General features: G+C 39.7%; 2 protein-coding genes across 2 annotated transcripts in view; one reads left to right on the top strand and one right to left on the bottom strand.

Moving 5' to 3' along the window:
* Positions 1-18101, top strand: part of LOC107990223 (golgin subfamily A member 1-like) — a 21028-nt gene that overhangs the window by 872 nt on the left and 2055 nt on the right. Inside the window, exons 2-11 of the mRNA XM_025052933.1 lie at positions 562-871; positions 3357-3486; positions 4209-4263; positions 4343-4352; positions 4939-5025; positions 5108-5140; positions 5213-5341; positions 5470-5605; positions 5688-5799; positions 16447-16537. Of these exons, the coding sequence (XP_024908701.1) occupies positions 743-871; positions 3357-3486; positions 4209-4263; positions 4343-4352; positions 4939-5025; positions 5108-5140; positions 5213-5341; positions 5470-5553 (657 nt within the window). The 5' untranslated portion in view covers positions 562-742 and the 3' untranslated portion in view covers positions 5554-5605; positions 5688-5799; positions 16447-16537. The remainder of the gene's footprint in view (positions 1-561; positions 872-3356; positions 3487-4208; positions 4264-4342; positions 4353-4938; positions 5026-5107; positions 5141-5212; positions 5342-5469; positions 5606-5687; positions 5800-16446; positions 16538-18101) is intronic.
* On the bottom strand, positions 9334-13208 carry LOC103397057 (60S ribosomal protein L35-like). Its single transcript, XM_008335305.3, has 4 exons — positions 13070-13208; positions 12196-12332; positions 11196-11277; positions 9334-9524 (listed from the first exon to the last, which is right to left on the bottom strand). Exons 1-4 carry the CDS (start codon positions 13070-13072, stop codon positions 9375-9377), a joined length of 372 nt encoding a protein of 123 aa, XP_008333527.1. The 5' UTR covers positions 13073-13208; the 3' UTR covers positions 9334-9374.

The raw sequence follows: 18101 nt of genomic DNA, 5'->3' as shown, positions 1-18101 counted from the left end.
ATACTCAACAGGCCTAAAATCTCGACTGCAAAAATTGGAATGGACAAGAAGATATTTGGTTCAGATACTGTTTTATACAGTTAAAATAACGTTTCTATTACGGTTTATGTGAACTCGTGAAAATAATCAGGTATAAAAAATCTATAAAGTTTACATAAACAGTTGACAGACTATTTATTAAACTCTTCTTGGATCTTCTTAGCATAAGAATATGTCACAATTTTATTTGAGAAGAGAACTATTGACAAATTATGGTAAGCTAGTGAAAGCAGTAGGGGAACATAGTGTGTTAGTATTATTTTTTAAATACCTTGGGTACAAACATTATCAGACATAGAAATGTGCTTTAATTTAAAACTTTTGCATCCTGATCTGCACTGTGATCCAAGGACAGAACACTTAGATAGATAGCACTTTATCTTTTCCTCAGGAGTTCCCTTTGGGAAAACTTAGGACTTCTAGGATGGTTGCCAATAATTTCAGAAATTACCCTGTCATTGAGTAAATACATCTTTTTTTCATTCTACAAATAGATTTATCAGTCTTCTTTTCCCTTTGTAGGTGTAACAGCATGGACTTGCCGGTGCTGCAAATGTTGCAACAGCTCATCATTTGGACACTGCTTGCTTACAGTCTTGCGGAGATGGACCCATAACCTCAATGCATCGTGCCACGTGAAATCACGTACATCGCACACCACACTGCAGTTTGCACCAGGATAGAGACATTGACCGGGCTAGACATGTTTGCCAAGCTAAAGAACAAGCTCGCTGAGGAAGCAGCTATGGCACCTCGCAGTGGTGTTCGTATTCCACGCACCATCAGCAAGGAATCCATCACCTCAGTAGGGGCAGACTCAGGCAATGACTTTGTGAGTGACACAGACAAAACTTTTAAGTTTCCTCTAGATAATCTTCCAACTTGATATTTTGCTTTTTTCCTAGATGTACAAAATTGGTGTGGTGTTATGCATATGGAAATGGTTAAAGTTAATATTGCTTGATGCTCTACCTCTATGTTGTGCTCTGGCTACCTCATCCACAGAGAGAAAACTGTCAGATTTAGACAGGAAAATGCCTCTGTGCTGTATGTGTTTTAACTGTGTTTTGCACTGGTAGAAATTAATTTTATGAGCTTTAAGCTGAGATTCTAATGTTTCTGTTGAAATGGCTCATGTCTACACAGCCATAAACAAAATGCCCCTGTTACTAGAGGGTGGGGTGTAAGAGGAAAACTTATGTACTTATGTATGTAGACTAACAACAGTTGTATGCCCTCACTGGCTGTCATTCTTGAGTTGTCATAAATTACAACACACTTCTAGTTCACCAAGTGTTTACAAATTAAAGCCTGTGTCCATTTAGAATTGTGCTAAATGAACAGCAGTGCAGCTTTTTACATCACCGCCTTCCAGCAATTGCATACTAGTAATATCATACTGGGAGTGATAGTTTGTGTGTGTGAAATTGAAACTCCTGTTATTGAGGCACATTTTTAGACACTTTGTCACTCTGGAGACACTGATATATGACACAGGAATAACAGACATTTCTAAAAATATATTATTTAATATGTATCACCCAGTAATGTTTAGCCCTAAAAAAAAAAACTAATATTTGTATTTATTTCCCTGAAGTAGCAGTGCATCTCAGGAAAAATCTCAACAATCAGTAGTGAGATGAGTGCAGTAGAAGTAGTTGAGCTTGGAAAATTCTTGTGAGCAATAAATCAGTAAACAAATGAAAAATATCAGTCTGTTTATGCCTCACTGTTGGTGCAGCATTGTGGAGCTCATTCCAAATAGGACACATAATGATTTGATACCAGACCAAGGGTAGTAGCATGGTGAACACAAAGCATATGAAGTCCCTGTTGAAGCTCTACATGTCTCTGGTTACATATTTTGTCAATGTTAGCGTTGAGGCTAATGAGCATGTTGCAGATGCATTAGTACCCACTTTGTGGCTTCATTAGAGTCTTTTACTGCCGCTCCCTCTCCAGTATAATGGCGCTCCAAGGACTGTCTCCTGGTTTTGCTTCTCTGTGAAATGTAAAGGTGTTATTTTAAATGTCAAAAACAAAATACAAATGCAACTTGCAACTGCAAAAAAGGTGAATCATTTAATAGGGTGTTCATGCTACTTTTCTGTACGTGAGGACAAGTCTTTAACAGCACATGGGGAAATAATCTCTCACCAAAGCTGCGCTTCAAGCTTGTAAAGACAATGTGTCTGATTTAATTGTGTTGTGAAAAAAGTTAAGTTTAGGTAGGCTCTGGATAATGTGACATATGTATCACATCCTCTTTCTGAGGAAAAAGCCCACTTCTGTTTTTATTTGAAATTCATATTACTGAATTTTCACTGCTCACAAGCAAGGGTGCTGCTCAGGATTATGGGCCCTATGAAATCTTTTACTGGGCCCCTATCACAGCTGGCCAAAGGTTCAGACATTTTTGATTCAATTATACATAAAACTAATAACATCATATAATTTTATGTCAGTATTATAATTTATTGGGGCCCCCTCTGGGCTCCTCTTTTGGTGCCCCAGCTCATTGGAGTAGTGCTGTATGTCTCTCACGGAACTCTGACCCCTGGAGCAGCACTGCTGTCTCTGTTGCACTTCGATAAATTATTTAATAAAGCTGTTGTCTTGTTAACCCTTGTAAAGTCCTTCGGGACCCAGGGGTCACCTAGACCCAATATGTCTTTGTGTCTGTGTGTGTGCGTGCATGAGTATGCGTGCGTGTGCATGTTCCTGTACTGCATGACTTGTGCCAACCTTTCCTCATATTCATTAATACTCATATTCTGGGACAAGATGAAAATCATTGCAAGGACAAGCGGTGTGTACAAAAATGCGAAGGACCGCACAAGGGTTAAATTTCCACATTAATACGAATATTTTTGTGTAGTACATATGAATTACAAACTACAACCTATGTTTATTAAAACCCTTCTATTTGATCATTTCACTTTTCAAGTTAGACATTGTTGTTATTGACGTTTATTGTGACCACACAATGTAATACCATATATTATGTATGCTGAGATAATTTTGTCAAATATCTCACACCTCAATCCCATGTTGCACTTATGCTGTTGTCTGATTTTGGGCTTCTGCCAGCAACATTTTCACTTCTCAACAACAGACTGTGATAACGTGTTCCTGCTTTGGACTGTGATTAGTCCCAAACCTGAACAAATGTTTTTTCTCCAAGTAGAAACCTTTTTTTATGGCAGTTCAGGCATCACTGAGAAGAAAAACAAAAAAGAAAAAAAATCAGTTTACCTTCTGCTCTGTGTTGTATTTACTTTCTTTATTTGTTTTCTTTCTTCCCTTCTTTTCTTTAGGCATCTGATGGCAGCAGCTCAAGGGACAACTTACTAGCTCAGATCCTAAGAAGAAATAGTCAGATCTGGAAGTTGGAAGCCAAGTTGTCAGGTTGGAAACATCCAACTGAAGCTGCTGTCAGCCCAAATGGTCAATAAGAAATTTCAGACTGTTGTTAAGTTTGTGTCACTTTAAATATTTATTTTGTTTGCTAAATTATTTTAAAAGTAAATACAGTTAGTTAGGAATATGGATAACCAATGCTTTGTAAATTATAATACAGTTAAAAAGGAAATCTGAATCAAAAAGGCAGTACGGTAGATTGTATGAATGTACACTGTTGTGTCAAAGGCAGTGACTGAAAAATCCTTTCAAAATATGTGCCAGTCACACCCTGTGAATAATGTTAAACACTTAAAATGGGAATCAAATTCATGCTTGAAACAATAGAACATAGCGATGCTCTGTCTCTCAGCTGCTGCTGCACTCCTTTCCAAAGCATCAGGTGTTGTCAGTTAAAAAAACAGTTTGAAGTTAATTAAATTCAGTAGTGACATTACTTTCTCTTTTTTTTGTTATTGTGTCTGTCTGGTTGAGAGGCATGTCATCTCAGTTTGGCCTTGAAAGCTTCCTGTACTATTGAATGTGATCAAACTGCTGCGGAATAATGACCTGCAATGAAAATAAAATGTAAACTCTGAAATTAAAAATTACAAGTTGTGACCAAAGGTTAAAGGTCACACATTCTCAAAGAAACATATGATCCAGTCGCTTTTGTTTAAAAAGTCATGTGGTAATTTAACATTGTTTTTATGTGGGTTTGTTACTTTTCGCTGAGTTCTGATATTTCTTTTTGGTGTCGCTCTTTTCAGAGTTATCACATTATTCATTGGTCCCATTATCTTTTCACAAGACAACGGGATCAAAGTAAGGCAAACCTCTTGAAATTGAGCTTGTTCCTTTATATGCGAGTCCTGGCACTTTTGTCTTCCCATTGACTTTATAGATATAATCAGGTTTTTGGATATAAAAGACAAATATTTAGCCTTCACTTCCCTCTTTTTTCTCTATTGTCTTTCATCTACATGGTGTATTAAATAGTCAGAAACACTCTCATTTTAAACACTTGATACTGGAAAACACAAAGACACAAGTAAACTCTTATACAGTCTTCTTTGGACAATCATTTATGGCAAATGGGAGACTGTTGCGTTGTAAACTAGTTGCTTGATTTCAAACATTGCAGAGGACAATTTTATTACTGCTAGTTGGTATATTGAATATTAAAGTTTTCTGTTGTTTGGAATGTAAAGGGGTTTTTCTTTAATTTCAGCCTTTTCTTTTAACGTTGTTGTTGTCTTTAAAACAAAGAGCAGTTTCTCTTTTTTTCCATGCACTACTTCCTGGCTTTGCTTCTAAAGTTCACACACTTCTTCAGGAGACTCTAATTTTTCAAAGCTACTAACAGTGTTACTCTCTGTGCTCTTCATCATTTCTATAATCTCTAACATTTTTGTTGTGATAAACCTTGTTTTTCTGCTTTCCATGTTCCCATTCTCTCCTGTCATTCTCTTTCACTTTTATGGCACTGCCTCTATAAAGAAACTTCAGGAACAGAATGAGTCTCACCAGGCTGGCAGAGCCAAAATGGCAGAGGGAATGACTTTGGCTCTGGAAAAGAAGGATGAGGTGAGTGTGCGTGTATCTCTCAGTCATCAGGCACAATACTGATAGTGTCCAAACACTAATTTTTTTCTTTTCTTTACTGCAGGAGTGGATGGAGAAGTTTGCTCTTGTGGAAAAGGTTAGTCTTTCCTTTAGGCCTGGGTAATACACAATTTGATTTGATATTGGAGTGATTGGTCTGTTTGTTTAGGAGAAAAATAAGCTGTCAACCAAACTACAGAACATGATGGAGCAAAGTGCAACACTCCTCCAGAAATGGGATGACCTGGACAAACTAGAAGGTTTTCAGCAGCAGGAGCTGGCCAAAGTCAAACACATAGTGCGTTTGCAGAGTCTTTGAATTAAAGTTACAAAAAAATGCTGTTTCTCTCCCCTGCACTTCAACAAGTGTTTTATTTGTTAAGGTCTGACTTTGTGTTTGTTTTATTTTTATTTTTGTAATGCCAGTTGCTGATAAATGCTGTCAGAAGGAAGAAGTCAACTCGGCAAAGAGAGGAATGTTCGAGACCCAAGGGAAACTCCGACTCATAGAAGAAGAGCACAAGGAGAGCTGCAGACTCAACTCTGAACTTGAAATAGAGCGGTGAGGAGGCAGTGTTGTACTGTCAAAAACTGTCAAACTTGTTTGTCAGTGAGGAATAATGTTGATCATTTGATTTGTGTAGAGGGGATCTCCTGTTTCTCAAAGAGAAGGCGGACAAGAAGGTTGGTGAGCTGGAAGGATGTTGTCAGGACCTCCAGTCTGTCATCCAGCAGGTGTTGGAAGACTTTCAGAAGGTAAGGAAATTTTGCCCAAGAAAGTCTCCTGAATTAGTTGTATGAGAGCTGCTGTATATCAGGTTATTGTACTGATAACAAAAATGAAACAACTAGGGGAAAGTCAAGGCCACTACAGAAGATGTCAAGCAACATCTGTTCAAATGGACTAAAATTAAAGCCATTACCTTCCAGGTGGGCCCCAGAGGTCCTCTGCCTGTCTTAACAGACTTGAACTTGGCTGGATCTGCGTCTGGCTTGTAGTCCTATAGTCATAAGAATTGTATGTGATGAAAACAACACATGCAGGATATTACACTATATTACCAAAAGTATTCGCTCACCTATTCAAATGATCAGAATCAGGTGTCCTAATCCCTTGGCCTGGCCACAGGTGTATAAAATCAAGCAAGTCGCCGACTTTCTGCACAGTCAATTGCTACAGAGCTACAAACTTCATGTGACCTTCAGATTAGCCCAAGTACAGTACGCAGAGAGCTTCATGGAATGGGTTTCCATGGCCGAGCAGCTGCAGCCAAGCCACACATCACCAAGTGCAATGCAAAGTGTCGGATGCAATGGTGTAAAGCACGCCGCCACTGGCCTCTAGAGCAGTGGAGACGCGTTCTCTGGAGTGATGAATCACGCTTTTCCATCTGGCAATCTGATGGACGAGTCTGGGTTTGGAGGTTGCCAGGAGAACGGTACATTTCAGACTGCATTGTGCTGACTGTGAAATTTGGTGGAGGAGGAATTATGGTGTGGGGTTGTTTTTCAGGAGCTGGGCTTGGCCCCTTAGTTCCAGTGAAAGGCACTTTGAATGCTTCAGGATACCAAAACATTTTGGACAATTCCATGCTCCCAACCTTGTGGGAACAGTTTGGAGCGGGCCCCTTCCTCTTCCAACATGACTGTGCACCAGTGCACAAAGCAAGGTCCATAAAGACATGGATGACAGAGTCTGGTGTGGATGAACGTGACTGGCCTGCACAGAGTCCTGACCTGAACCCGATAGAACACCTTTGGGATGAATTAGAGCGGAGACTGAGAGCCAGGCCTTCTCGACCAACATCAGTGTGTGACCTCACCAATGCGACCTCACCTATAAACACTCTCCTCAACCTTGTGGACAGTCTTCCCAGAAGAGTTGAAGCTGTAATAGCTGCAAAAGGTGGACCGACATCATATTGAACTCTGGGTTAGGAATGGGATGGCACTTCAGTTCATAGTATGAGTCAAGGCAGTTGAGCGAATACTTTTGGTAATATAGTGTATGTTCAAAGGCAGAAACTACACATCATGTTTTCCACTGCTCCCCAACCTAAACATGAAAAACTGTTGCCTTTCTGTTGTATTCAACTCTCTTCTATCTCTATCCCAGAGATTCTGCACAGCAAGAAATACTTTATTTTCATGCTAACCATGTTACAAAGGTTAGGATCGGATTCACTGAGAACATTCTGCTCCTCCTGGACCCAGTCTGCATTTCTGAGGTACAGATGAAACAGGATGATAGAGCGAATCCTCAGAGATTGAACACACATCGACATGCGGGCAGCATGCAGTTGATGCAGATGTGTCTGTGGCACATCCATGAAGCTAATACTCTGTTCTAACCACATCATAGAGACGCTCATGTTTACAGTATGTTTCACTTTCAAGAAACCAGTGAGTTGATTTTAGCTTTGTGACGACCAAAGAGGAGGGAGTTGCAATAGTCAAGGCGGGAGGTGACAAGGCTGTGAACCAGGATGGAAGTGGTATGGGGAGTGAGGGAGGGGCGGAGGCGGTTGATATTGCGTAAGTGGAAATAGGTGGATCAGGTGACGTTGTTGATATGAGATTGAAAAGATAGTGTGCTGTCGAGGATGACTCTTAACCTGTGGGGGTGGGGGTGGGGGGTGGAGCAATTGTCGATATCAATAGAGAAACTGTTGGTTTTGTATAATGTTGATTTAGTACCAATGAGGAGAACCTCCGTTTTGTTACTGTTAGTTTAAGAAAATTTGAGGTGAACCAGGATTTTATTTCAGTCAAGCAGTCTAAAAGAGAAGGGGGCGGGAGGTTGGAGTCGGGTTTGCTGGCTAGGTAGAGCTGGGTGTCATCTGCGTAGCAGTGAAAGTTTATGGAGTGTTTACGGAAGATATTACCAAGGGGGAGAAGATAGATGATGAACAGAAGGGGACCCAGGACATAGCCCTGGGGCACACCTGGAATGACAAATGGTGTCAAAAGCTGCAGTTAGGTCAAGGAGTATGAGGATGGAGAGTAAACCAGAATCAGCTGCCATGAGGAGGTCGTTGGTGATTTTAATGAGGGCAGTTTCTGTACTATGAAGGGAGGTCTGAGTGATACCAAGGGCAGAGAGTCTATTGAGGAGGGTGGAATGACAAATGGTGTCAAAAGCTGCAGTTAGGTCAAGGAGTATGAGGATGGAGAGTAAACCAGAATCAGCTGCCATGAGGAGGTCATTGGTGATTTTAATAAGGGCAGTTTCTGTACTATGAAGGGAGCGGAAGCCAGATTGGAACTGTTTATAGAGGTTATTGTTGGAGAGATGGGCGTTGAGTTGAGTTGCTATTATTTTCTCGAGGATTTTAGAGATGAAAGGCAGGTTGGTGATTGGACGTAGGTTATTAAAATTGGTGGGGTCAGTGCCAGGTTTTTTCAGAATTGGGGTTATTGCAGCAATTTTGAAGGAGGTAGGAACAGTCCCAGTGGTAAGAGAGGAGTGGATGATGGCAGAAATTAGAGGGACGAAAGAAGGGAGGCAAGCTTTAACTAAATATGTGGGGAGAGGATCCAGCTGACAGGTGGAGGGCTTAGACTTGTAGATGAGATCAGAGATGTCTGAGGTGGAGGGGAGCAGAAAGGAGGAAAAGGAGTCATGTCTTAAATGTTTCCCAGCACTGAAAATTTTTAGTATGATATGAAGTTTTCACTAAGTGACCATTATAAACTAAGCTGTCCATATACAAGGAATTCAAAACAAACTGGTTCACAAACTTAGTTGTGTAATAAAGTAACACACTAAGAACTTAACACTTCACAAAATTTGTAACTTCATAACAACTTCAACAAATGTGTGCAGAAATCAACCAGTGTTCTTTGCTGAGACCAGTCTCTTATTAGTCTTCCTGATCTCAAAGATTCTACAAAGTTCTTCAGTATCAGTCTGATTAATGTTCCACCCAGTGGACTTTGGCAGATGCACTCAAACACTCAGTGATTGTAAGGCACAATAATCAGGTGGTGACACCAAGGTAGACTTGCTTTTTAGAGAATATATAGAATCTGTGAAACAGTGAATGTACTGTGAAAGTGAGTGACATTAGAAATATTCTGTAAACACGTGCAAACATAATGGTAAAGCCTGTTATAAGAAATAGATCAGTGGTTAACTGGCAGCCGTGAACAGAATCAGACCATCCGAACTGCCCAAACCCGACCCTCGGTTGGATTCTAAAATAAACCCTGCAGTTGTCCTCTGATACAGATCATGTTGCACCCTATTTCCAGATATTTTTAAATAAAACACTGCCAAGGCAGACAACAGTATTTTTACATCAATTTTATTAAGTCAATAGAAAAAGCCACTAGGCTTTGACGGCAAATTTGCGCACGGAGTAGAGGAGGTCTTTCTTCTGCCGTTTCTTGGTGCGCAGACTCTCTTCGTGTTTTTTGAGCCGGTGACGCAGAGCTCTGGTCTTCTTGGGCCTCAGATCCAGGGGCTTGTACTTCTTACCCTGTAAGAGCAAATCATTTCAGCAAGTACAAAGGACAAAGTATTTTTTAACAGAATTAAAAACAAATGACAACCTTCCAAAACTGGCTGCACACGTCATACTTTTTTATCCAGAAAACAAAGCTAGAACTTAAGGAAAGAAAATGTTAACAGACCACACAGCACTGATTGAGTGCAAATTTCATAAACTTTAATATTATTTATATTAAATACCATTCGGCTCAGTGAATAACTATACGTCAACTATCAATTAGACCAATGTTCCCTCTAAGCTGCGCGCGTGCGCAATCGCGCACTGCCCGCACATGCTCAGCGCACAAGAAAATCTATTTAGCGCATAAATAACATCAAGCATAAACGCATTAATTAAAATCCAATATTAGACTTAATCTAATCTAATTAATTCGCCCAATAATATTGTTTTTTTGTTTCTCACTCAGTGAGTGACAGGTGTCCAGCCAATGATACAATACGGTTCATTTACGGTACGAAGCCAATCATGGCATTGACGGTGCTTGCGTCTGGGTTCTACCTATATGAGCCGTGCAGGTTAGCTAGCAGGTTAATAGATACTAATACAAACCCTGCATCATGGCGAAACGAACAGGCAGCGACACAACCACTCACCAAGCCACAGTGAAAAAGAAATGCAGTTCTTTTAAGATGGAATGGTTGTCGGAGTATGTGCAAATTGAAGAAAAAGCGGTGAAATTGAGTGAGATTTTTTCTTTTTCAAGTGAGAAAGGTCTACTCTGCAAAACATGCAGCGATGCCAAAGTAGCAAGTGAGTTTTCAGAGGGAAAAATGTGGATTGAATGGAAGCTGGATTATCTCAAGCGTCACGTTCAGCATAAAAGTCATTTAAAGGCTGTCGAAACTACACGAAGACTCAAGATGGGGCAGGGGATTGGTACGTTATTGCGGGAGAGCGCAAAAGACCGAGAGAAAAGGAACGAGTTGTCACACAAAACAAAATCGGACCCTGAACAAGTTAAAGTTCTCATTGACAATATTTTACTTGCCATCAAAATGAATGCATCAATGCTGTCAGTTCAACAAATCCACGATCACATGGCAAAGTACGTGAGTATACCAGAAAGCTGGCGAAGCAAAAACTATGCCTTTGAATTTGTGAACTCAATCAATGATATAGTGCAGAATGAGACTATGTGCAGTATTAAAAATTGTCTTTTTTTTGAGTGGACCAAATTACTTATTTAAAAATAAAGCGCGCATATCTGATGTTGCTCACAGTAGTCCTCAGTTTGCTCAGGGAGCTTGTGTGTATGCCCAGATACATGAAAAATTAGAGGGAACATTGAATTAGACTGACTTTTTTTTTGCCTAAGTACTGGTTTCATCTTCAACATGATTAATAAACAGTGTTTACTTCTCCTCTAGCATCACTGTAATAAAGGCACAGAACCGACAAATGTTTCTGGTCATATGAAGTGTTGCAGTCAGTGACAACAGTTGGTGCTTTTCGGAACTTCCTGGTTATCAAGTCTCAGTCTTTTGGCAAGCTTTTGTGAATGCATCAGCAAACTTCAGCTTAGTAAGCATCTTCTCAGACAAGCAAACCACAGGAAAAGCCTCAGTACCAAGTCGGTTGAAACGTGTATAAATAATCATGCAGCTATTTTAAATATTCTGCTGCTGCAGCTGCTCTCACCTTGTAGAACTTCCTCAGATTCTCCTTCTGCGTCTGGTTGATGACAGTCAGGACTCTAGCGATGGACTTGCGGACAACGCGGCTGTAAAGAGAGATTAGTTGAGTTAGCAAGACCTAGATAAAAAAAAAAATAATTGTGAGAATGACAGCAGATAAGATGCATCATAATTCCACATCAGTATGTAACAAGACATCAGGCCACATTGAAATTTTTGAAGTTGCAAAAAAACAAAAACACTTGAGCAAGCTTTTCTTGTGAGGTACTTTTCAAACAACTTGAGGAAAACATCAATTAAGATTTTTTTTTTTTTTAAATCAATTTTAAAATGTGGCAATTTATACTAAATTGAACATAATATATTTTGGGATTACAAAACCACAGAAACCTTTATGACTTTATACAATTTAACACATTCACTTCTTTACTATTTAAAACTGTAGACAAGTGGAGAATGCGATTTTGACACAACCACCCCTACGTGGTTGGCACATCCCTTCAAACTGTGTGTCAAAGTTGGACAGAATTTCTATCTGCTCTGTGTACCACACACTGTCAGGTTGTGTACACTGCCATGCCCTACTCTGACATGAGGTTTGAAGGTTCCAAAGTAACAAGTTCCAAATGTAACTGCAGTGTTGAGGATATATGTCAATGGCCTGTATTTAATGCAAATGGATCTCAATTCCTTGAATGCTTCCCATCATCTCTAATCTAGTGGATGATCTTCATAGACACAGTTGCACCCCCACAACTGGTGTAATTAGTTTCAATTATCTTCACAACTGATTGTGTTTTGGGAGACAAACAAATGCACAGCAACTTAAAGAAACAGATTAATAAAAAAAATGATTCTCTTTCAATTGGACTCAAACTAAACACAAAAGTGTACAATGTATTGATTTCTAAAGATAACCATGATGGCATGGTGCCAAATTATTACTTTGTTGTAACCCACTGTGTTAGTGTCACTATCGCTAGGGTTTTTCTAGCTGAACTTACATCTTTGAGAGCTTGGAAGCAGCTCCTCCAGTGACCTTGGCCACACGTAGCTGAGATAGTTCATTCTTGAGGTCATCCAGCTGCTTCAGCAGCTCTTCCTTCTTCTTACCCCTCAGATCTCGTGCCTTGATCTTGGCCTGAACCAGATACGGTGACATTCAGTGATGAAAACTGATTTAGTATTCATGTTGTTGTTGTCGTTTTCAATTTTAAAAATCACGTTTTATTAAGTATTTCCCAGACACAGAACATTTTCTAACACTTTAAACGTCCAAAGTGAGAGACAGATTTTACCCAGGCATACATTTAATTTCCTTTTACTTAAATTACTTAAATTAGCAGAGAATCGCTACGTTCATACACCGGAGATATACTATCAGTTTACATTTAAGTGGGCTAAAAGCACTATCACAGTTGTAACGTTAATTTATTTATAAACCGTTTATGTATATTACTCGTATCAAAACCCATGTTAATCACACAAGCCCAACACTGTTAGCCATCGTAGCACAGCATACATACGGCTGGAGCATTAATCAGGAACTCTCCTAAACTTAACCGCTTCGCTTTGATATTCAAAGACTTCATACAATGAAATTAAGAAACGTTTGACAGATCTGTAAGATTAAGAGTGATAGGTAGCTCAGTCTGTCTGCTTTAGCTTACTGTTAGCATACGTAGCCGAACGACGTCTGTCGCCACCACGGTTCTACAAACTCAAGTTTATTCTATTACTGAAGCAGTTTACTTGTCGATATACGGGTGAGCAACGTCTCGGAAAGTATACGAGTACACAGAACAAACAAAAAAAGGAAATCAGACAAAAGAAAGATGGAAATAATTCAATTTCGTTTGCAGAGCGTTTGATCCTCACCATGTTCCTGTTCGACGCCTCGTTGGAAAGGCCGGACACACCGCGTGCTCACATAAAAGTTTCCGGTGATTTTCTTCTTCGTCGGTCTAAGTTTCAGAATAGGAACGAGCGCCCCCATCAACTGGAACAGGAGTAACTGTTGTTTAGTGAATTTCAATATCATGATAGCATTCTAATTAAGATATATTAGTGAAGGGGGGATTTTTATATAAGTAAAATGAAACGAAACTTTTCTTTCCTATATTGTATTTAATATTAAAAAAACAGAAGGAAGAAAAACAGCAGCACTTGTTAAATCATCCATTTTTATCCACTTATCCGTTACTGGGTCGCGGGGGCAGCAGTCACCACCCAAATCACACTGCACCGTACCAACCCCCCTGAACCTTCCTGCAGGTGGTGAGTCCACTGGAAGACGTGTTAAATCATATCAAGAAAAAGACAAATATTGATTGTTGATTGATGAATGTTTTGGGGATTTCACAGTAGAGTAGAATCAGTGGCAGTAAAAAGTACATTTGCATTATTTTAATTATCCTCATGAATGTATGTATGTATGTAAACAGGAGTCTGCTACACCACACTGAACTGTTCAGTGGTTACATGTTTTTCTGCAGGCAAACCCGTATCCCATGTTAGTAGATAATACATGGACCTTTGTGAGCCAGAGTTAAAGGTATAGTTCCAATTTTATGGGATTAAAGAAAACCCTGACCGCACTGTGTATGCATGCTGCTCTGAGAAACGGTGCAAAATTTAATAAAAACCGGTTTTAGAAATTACGTTCACAGAATTGTGAAATTTTACATGTGGAATGTACTTTTATTTACAGCAGAATATGCAGGTTAAAGGTAGTCCTTCTGGCATTAACATAATACACCTTACCATTATAACCCAAACAGTCAATTAAGAATCAACAGTATTCACTTTGATTGAGTTGTTTTTCTCTTCTTTCAGCACCTGTGCAGAGTTCTTTTTATTTTCAACACTGAAGTAGGCATCAACAGCCCGTTGTCACTAGGGGTCACTGGTTGTTTACAATTTAAAGCAGTCCTCAGTATGGAGGAACAGAGTCATTTCTCTTTCTGCTGCTTATCATCTCCAATAAGTTTAAGAGCCTGAGGTGGAAGGCCTGATGATCCCTTTAGGAGAAGGCTTAGACCCAAACCAGGCCATCTGGAGAAAAGAAGTAAAGAAGAAGATAAAAAGAAATGTTATAATTTAATTATTATTCTTTTTAAAATCATGACTAAAATCAAAACACATTTCTTCAACAACTGTATTCTCTCATTACATTTAGTTCAAATAAAATGCAGCATATAAAAATATCTGAGCTGGTGCTAGAATGTAAATGTCAACTGGCAACTCAGAAATTACTCAAAAGTTTGTGATGTAAAAATGGGATCGCTAGCTAAAAAAGGTTGGGTACCAATGTATTAATGCATTTATGGTGCTGTTCCAGGCATACAAGGTTGCTCAATTGGAGTTTGTTAAATCTTAAGTTGTTGGTGATAGTAACCTTGTACTCTAGCGTTTGCTTCAGCATGTCTTCTTCTCAGGTGAAGTGCAGCAGTATGGAGACAGCTCGTATCAGATGAAACGCCTGACAGAGACAGAAACACAAACAACACACATTCACACTTGTTTTTTTTTTTTGTTTTTTAGAAGGATCTGGTTGCTGCTATGTGATGCTGTAGATGTAGATCACATGTACCGTACCTCTGCCTCTCTACACGACATGAACTTGAGAACTACGTGTTTGAGATTTTCAAAGTTGGTCTCCCTTGAGATGCTGAGGTCCGAGTTGTTGGTCACAGTGGTGTTTGAGGTCGGGGGGCTTCGGGTGGACACGAGTGAGGGATCTGGAGAAACCCTCTCTTGTTTTTCTGCCCGGCTCTCTGTCGACTTCTCCTTCGCTTCAGCCTCTAGTTCGGGCTTTAGCTTCTGTGGTACACAGAGAAAGAGAAGGTGTTATACGTATATGTGTTTTAAAGTATTCATCTGGTGTGAAACAACAGATTTTGGTATTAAGGTTTTATAACACGTTCATACATTGTGCTGTTTAACAGGTATTAGTGAAGGTCAAATTAAAATTTTTAAGACAATCTCTGCATTCAGTTGTCTCCAAAAATCATCACTTTACTCTAACATAGTTTCCCGTCATCTCACCAGTTCTTTCTGCAGCATCCTCTTTAGTTCAGCCAGTCTTTGTTGCAGCTGTCTAATGGTCTGCAGACAGACAAAAGCATCACTGTATCACTGCAGTGTATTCATACATTATTATTCACCTAGTAATAAACCAACTTTCAGTGAGGAGTGTTTGTCTGACCTTGTTCTTATCATTGAGCTGCTGCTCCAGATCTTTGTTGACATTCTGAATGTGACCCAGATCATCCATCGTCACACTGCCATTTTGAGCCTCCTCACACACCACAGGGGTGCGGAGCTGCTCCGTCAGGGTTTTCACCTCCACTTCCAGGAACAGGATCTATACACACAAGAGGACATTCAGTTTGTCTACTTCTTGTTTTTGTTAGAGCATTCTTGTGATCCATAAAACAAAATCAATAGTCTACCAGCACAGGGAAAACAGGAACAGTTTAGTGCCAAAAAAACAGCAATAGAAAAGTTGCAGTGTGTAGACTCTTTTATATTATTGCACACTGAAAGATATGACAGAAGCAGCAGAGCAGCAACATTTTTTCTTATTAAGTTTACTGTCAAATGGGTGTAACTTTTACTGTTTAAAGCAAAAGTGTCAAGCTCAATCATGAATGTGGGCCAAACTGGGTGAACAGTCCAATGTAAATGTACACATGAGTAGTATTGGAGCACATTATATTATAAACATTATGAGGACGCATGTGAGATTAATTTTATACCTATTCAAAGGTTAGATTAAAAACATTTCAGAAGGCTGCTCAGTGGCTTAAGGTCAAAGATCAAACTGTACTACCTACTACAACATAACACTGCGCCCACATCTGAGCAAGAGTCATCGCTGTGTTGACGTAAAGGAGATGTTTAACAATCTTCAAACCCCTCAATTTTAGTGTGACCATATATTTAGAAGTTGAATGGAAAGGTTTGTTGGTCTGGACTGACCTGTGCCTGGGAGCTGACCAGTTGCTCCTCCAGGCTGCTGAGCTGAGAGTTTCTGTCCAGCTCCACTTGCTCCAACTGAGCTTGCAACTTCTCCACCTCTTCCTGCAGCTTGGCCTGGGAAGCCTGTTGGCTTTGTACCTCTGCAACACAAAAACTCATTCAGCATTTTCATATTTAAAGTCTAAGATAAAACTGTAGGAGATGCAGTGGAAAGTGTGTACTGTAAATATGTGTGTACCATTCTGCAGTTTTGACGTCTTCCTCTCTTGCAGTGAGCCTCTCCCTAACAGTGGACATGTCCTGCTGTGTCCTCTTCAGAGACCGAACCTGCTCTTCAACCTATCAGTATCCAAAGAAGAAAATGTAACCATCATACACACATTTTAAAAAGTCTTGATATGAATTTCCTTTATGCATTTTTGAGTGTAGTTCTCCATTGATTGTGTTCGGTTTCTGCATTCAGTCATGTTTTTCATTAGACCTCAAACATCTTTCCTGAACTTTACCACATTATTCCTATTACTGTAAAAGGCAGGAGCAGAAACGATATATTTTTATCATAACATTCACTTACTCTCTACCTCTCCTTGTGGCCACTTGCATTTTTGTCTTTTAAACTGTACTCAGCTTTCATTATTCAATAACTAATGTACCAACTGTACAGTGTGAATGGTTTATGGTGCATTGAGAGTCTGAAGGTCAACTCTTTGTGTTTTACTTATGTGTTGTGTGTATGTCTGCTAACCTGTGTCTGCAGTTCCTCCTTTTGTCGTCTGGTGATTTCTGTGCTCACCATCTGTCAACTTTTCAGGTCCAGCTGAGAAAAAACACAATACAAGTAGAATGTGACAAAAGTAGGTTTTTTTTAGCTCCACAGCTGTAGCACCAAGGCCTTGGTATGTGACATGCTGTTCCCAGACATGAATGTAGTATTATTGGGTTTGGATATTGTCCCCAGTTTGATGATAACAGTCTCACCCTGCACTGTTGTAGCGCCTCTGTCCGCTGCATCAGTGTGTTGTTCAACTCGCCCCTCTGCTTCTCCAAATCAGCCTGACAAAAGACAACAGGAAAAAATGCATTACTTACGAGAGGCTTGCAACTGTAGTATAACTACTGTACATGGTATTTGTCAAAATAAAACAAATGTGAAACCTACATCTAACAACTGCCTCTACAGAGATAACAGCAGAAAAAACATTTTTGTCATACAGTGGTATGAAAAAGTATCTGAACCTTTTGGAATTTGTCACATTTCTGCATAAAATCACCATCAAATGTGATCTGACAAAATCACACAGATGAAAAACAGTGTCTGCTTTAACTAAAACCACCCAAACATTTATAGGTTTTCATATTTTAATGAGGATAGCATGCAAACAATGACAGAAGGGGGAGGAATAAGTCACTGAACTCTCTGCCTAAGGAGACTTAAAGAGCAATTGAAACCAATTTTTACCAAACAATTTAAGTCAAGTGTGTGCCCAATCACTGATGAGTGGCTTAAAGCTGCCCTGCCCACTATAAAACACACACCTGGTAAGAATTGTCTTCATGAGAAGCATTGTCTGATGTGCACCATGGTTCGCTCAAAAGAGCTGTCTGAAGACCTGCGATCAAGAATTGTTGATTTGTATAAAGCTGGGAAAGGATACAAAACCATCTCTAAAAGTCTGGATGTTCATCAATCGACAGTCAGAGAAGTTGTCTACAAATGGAGAGAGTTTGGCACTGTTGCTTCTCTCCCAAGGAGTGGCCGTCCACCAAAGATGACGCCAAGAGTTCAGCACAGAATACTCAGAGAGGTAAAAAAGAACCCTAGAGTGTCTGCTAAAGACTTACAGAAATCACTGGCACAGTCCAATGTCTCTGTGCACACATCAACTATATGTAAAACAATGGCCAAGAATGGTGTTCATGGGAGGAC

This window comes from Cynoglossus semilaevis, chromosome W (assembly GCF_000523025.1).
Source record: "Cynoglossus semilaevis isolate Cse_v1.0 chromosome W, Cse_v1.0, whole genome shotgun sequence".
NCBI lineage: Eukaryota > Metazoa > Chordata > Actinopteri > Pleuronectiformes > Cynoglossidae > Cynoglossus > Cynoglossus semilaevis.
This window is presented reverse-complemented; position numbering and strand designations above follow the sequence as displayed.